Source organism: Quercus robur, chromosome 2 (genome assembly GCF_932294415.1).
Source record: "Quercus robur chromosome 2, dhQueRobu3.1, whole genome shotgun sequence".
In the NCBI taxonomy this organism is placed as follows: domain Eukaryota; kingdom Viridiplantae; phylum Streptophyta; class Magnoliopsida; order Fagales; family Fagaceae; genus Quercus; species Quercus robur.
The window spans coordinates 35,424,085-35,425,874 of record NC_065535.1 but is presented as its reverse complement, the minus strand read 5'-3'; the positions used below and the strand labels follow the sequence as shown (position 1 = coordinate 35,425,874).

The following is a 1,790-nucleotide window of genomic DNA, read 5'->3' as shown; positions in this document are numbered from 1 at the left end:
CTAGAGATCACGCTCTTGATCCAGAATAGTCTCCAGCTCACCAAGGAGCTGGTTCTCAAGACAAACAAGAGAGGAGCTAGGATTGATGGACAACGCCTTCTGGGTACCATGAAGTCTAGCCAAAATCCTCCTCTTCTTCTGATGGATGTTACCAAAGTGGTTTCTATTCCATGCTGATGCATCCTTAGAGAAGTAATCAATGGACTCCTCTAACTCCCTATTTCCATTCCAAGCTTTGGACACAATGGTGGGAAAGGATATGTTGGAAAGCCAAAATTCTTGAAACCTAAACGGCCTGTTGAGCTAGACTGTACTGATTGGTAGAGCTTCCATGAGAACAGGGCAATGATCAGAGTGACACCTAGGGAGGTGGGTTACTCTGGCATTAGGATACATGACGCACCACTCTGGGCTCATGAAAAATCTGTCAATCCTTTCAAGAATCAAATTACTGATGTCTCTCTTGTTGGTCCAAGTATATCTAGGACACAAAAAACCCATATCCACCATACTACATCTATCAAGGCAATCTTTAAAAGCCAGAGAACGATTGATGTTAACACCTCTACCCCCAAATTTGTCCTCATCAATTAACGGCTCATTAAAATCTCCAGCCATAACCCACGACAACTTATGTAATTCTGCAACTTTAGCTAAATTATCCCACAAAATACTTCTTTCCTCACTCTTAGGGCTGGCATAGATAGCAAAAAATAACCAATTGAGTCTAGAGTTTCGTACTTGAACTTCAATGTGAATTTCCTGCTCTGTCTTCGCAAGCAGTTCCACCTCCACAAAATCAGAATTCGAAAGAAGCCACAAACCACCAGAGTATCCGATGGTATTTGTGTGAATGACACCATCAAAAGGCATCCTGTCAGTAATTGCCTTAGCTCTATCACCTCCCAATTTTGTCTCCATAACCACAAGGATGGTCGGATTATGCTCTTGGACTAAATTACGGATGTGTCCCTGAAAATTTGGCTTCAAGGCACCTCTACTTTTTCAAATAATAAAATTCATGATGGACAAGAGGAGTAAGGCCGTGGAACATACTTTAGAGGAAATGAGCGGCACCACTTCCCTCATTGGACACCATATGATCAACGGCAAGACTACCATCATCGGACACCATCTGCTCTCCGGCAAGACTCCTAACTTTGCTATCCACACTCTGAATTAGGAGTTGAACTCCCTCATCTGGCACCATATTCTCATCGGCAAGGTGATTCTCTTCGATAAACTGGGTATGCAATCTTCGATCATTCTCGCTAACAACTGAAAGATTGGTCTCGGCATTGGCTGTTGCCGAGAATTCAAAGGCAACGTGGCTGGGCTGAATGGGTTCAAACCGAGGAACAGGAGAGTGGGTGAGTGGAAGGGAGCTGCTCTTCTTGTCTGAACTGACCACACCTAAAGGTGCGGTGCACTTATGTGAAGTACTAGGAGCTAAACTTCTGGCCAAGTGCTTTTTGTTTTTCACTGAGGAGGGTTGTGGCATGGGTACACGGTTAGCTAGTCTTGGGTTGCTATTGTGTGATAAACTAGTCACCGCCTCCTTAAAACTGTCCACAGGTAATCTGGCCATACTTGGGCTTGAAATGGGCCTTTCCTTTATAGTAAACACACCAGGAGTTTTGGCAGCCCATGGTTTCACCTCCTTCTTGAATACGGCCCTAGACTTAAGTTTGGCAGTCCTATGTGGCTCACTTTTGCTGGATGAAGGACCACTAACGGGCATGTTCATCCCTTCTGCAAACACAGGAGATAGTTGGTTAGTGGCATTCCAT

General features: G+C 44.4%; 1 protein-coding gene across 1 annotated transcript; it reads right to left on the bottom strand.

Moving 5' to 3' along the window:
* LOC126698278 (uncharacterized) lies at positions 1 to 921 on the bottom strand. The gene is made up of 2 exons (XM_050395396.1): positions 315 to 921; positions 1 to 233 (listed from the first exon to the last, which is right to left on the bottom strand). Exons 1-2 carry the CDS (start codon positions 919 to 921, stop codon positions 1 to 3), a joined length of 840 nt encoding a protein of 279 aa, XP_050251353.1.
* Positions 922 to 1,790: the final 869 nt, after the last annotated feature.

Excerpts from the sequence above, each read along its gene's own strand:
- LOC126698278 (XM_050395396.1), bottom strand. The coding sequence starts at position 921 with ATGGAGACAAAATTGGGAGGTGATAGAGCTAAGGCAATTACTGACAGG. Across the intron at positions 234-314 it reads CATGGAAGCTCTACCAATCA|CTTGGAATGGAAATAGGGAG; the intron begins GTACAGTCTAGC and ends TTGTGTCCAAAG.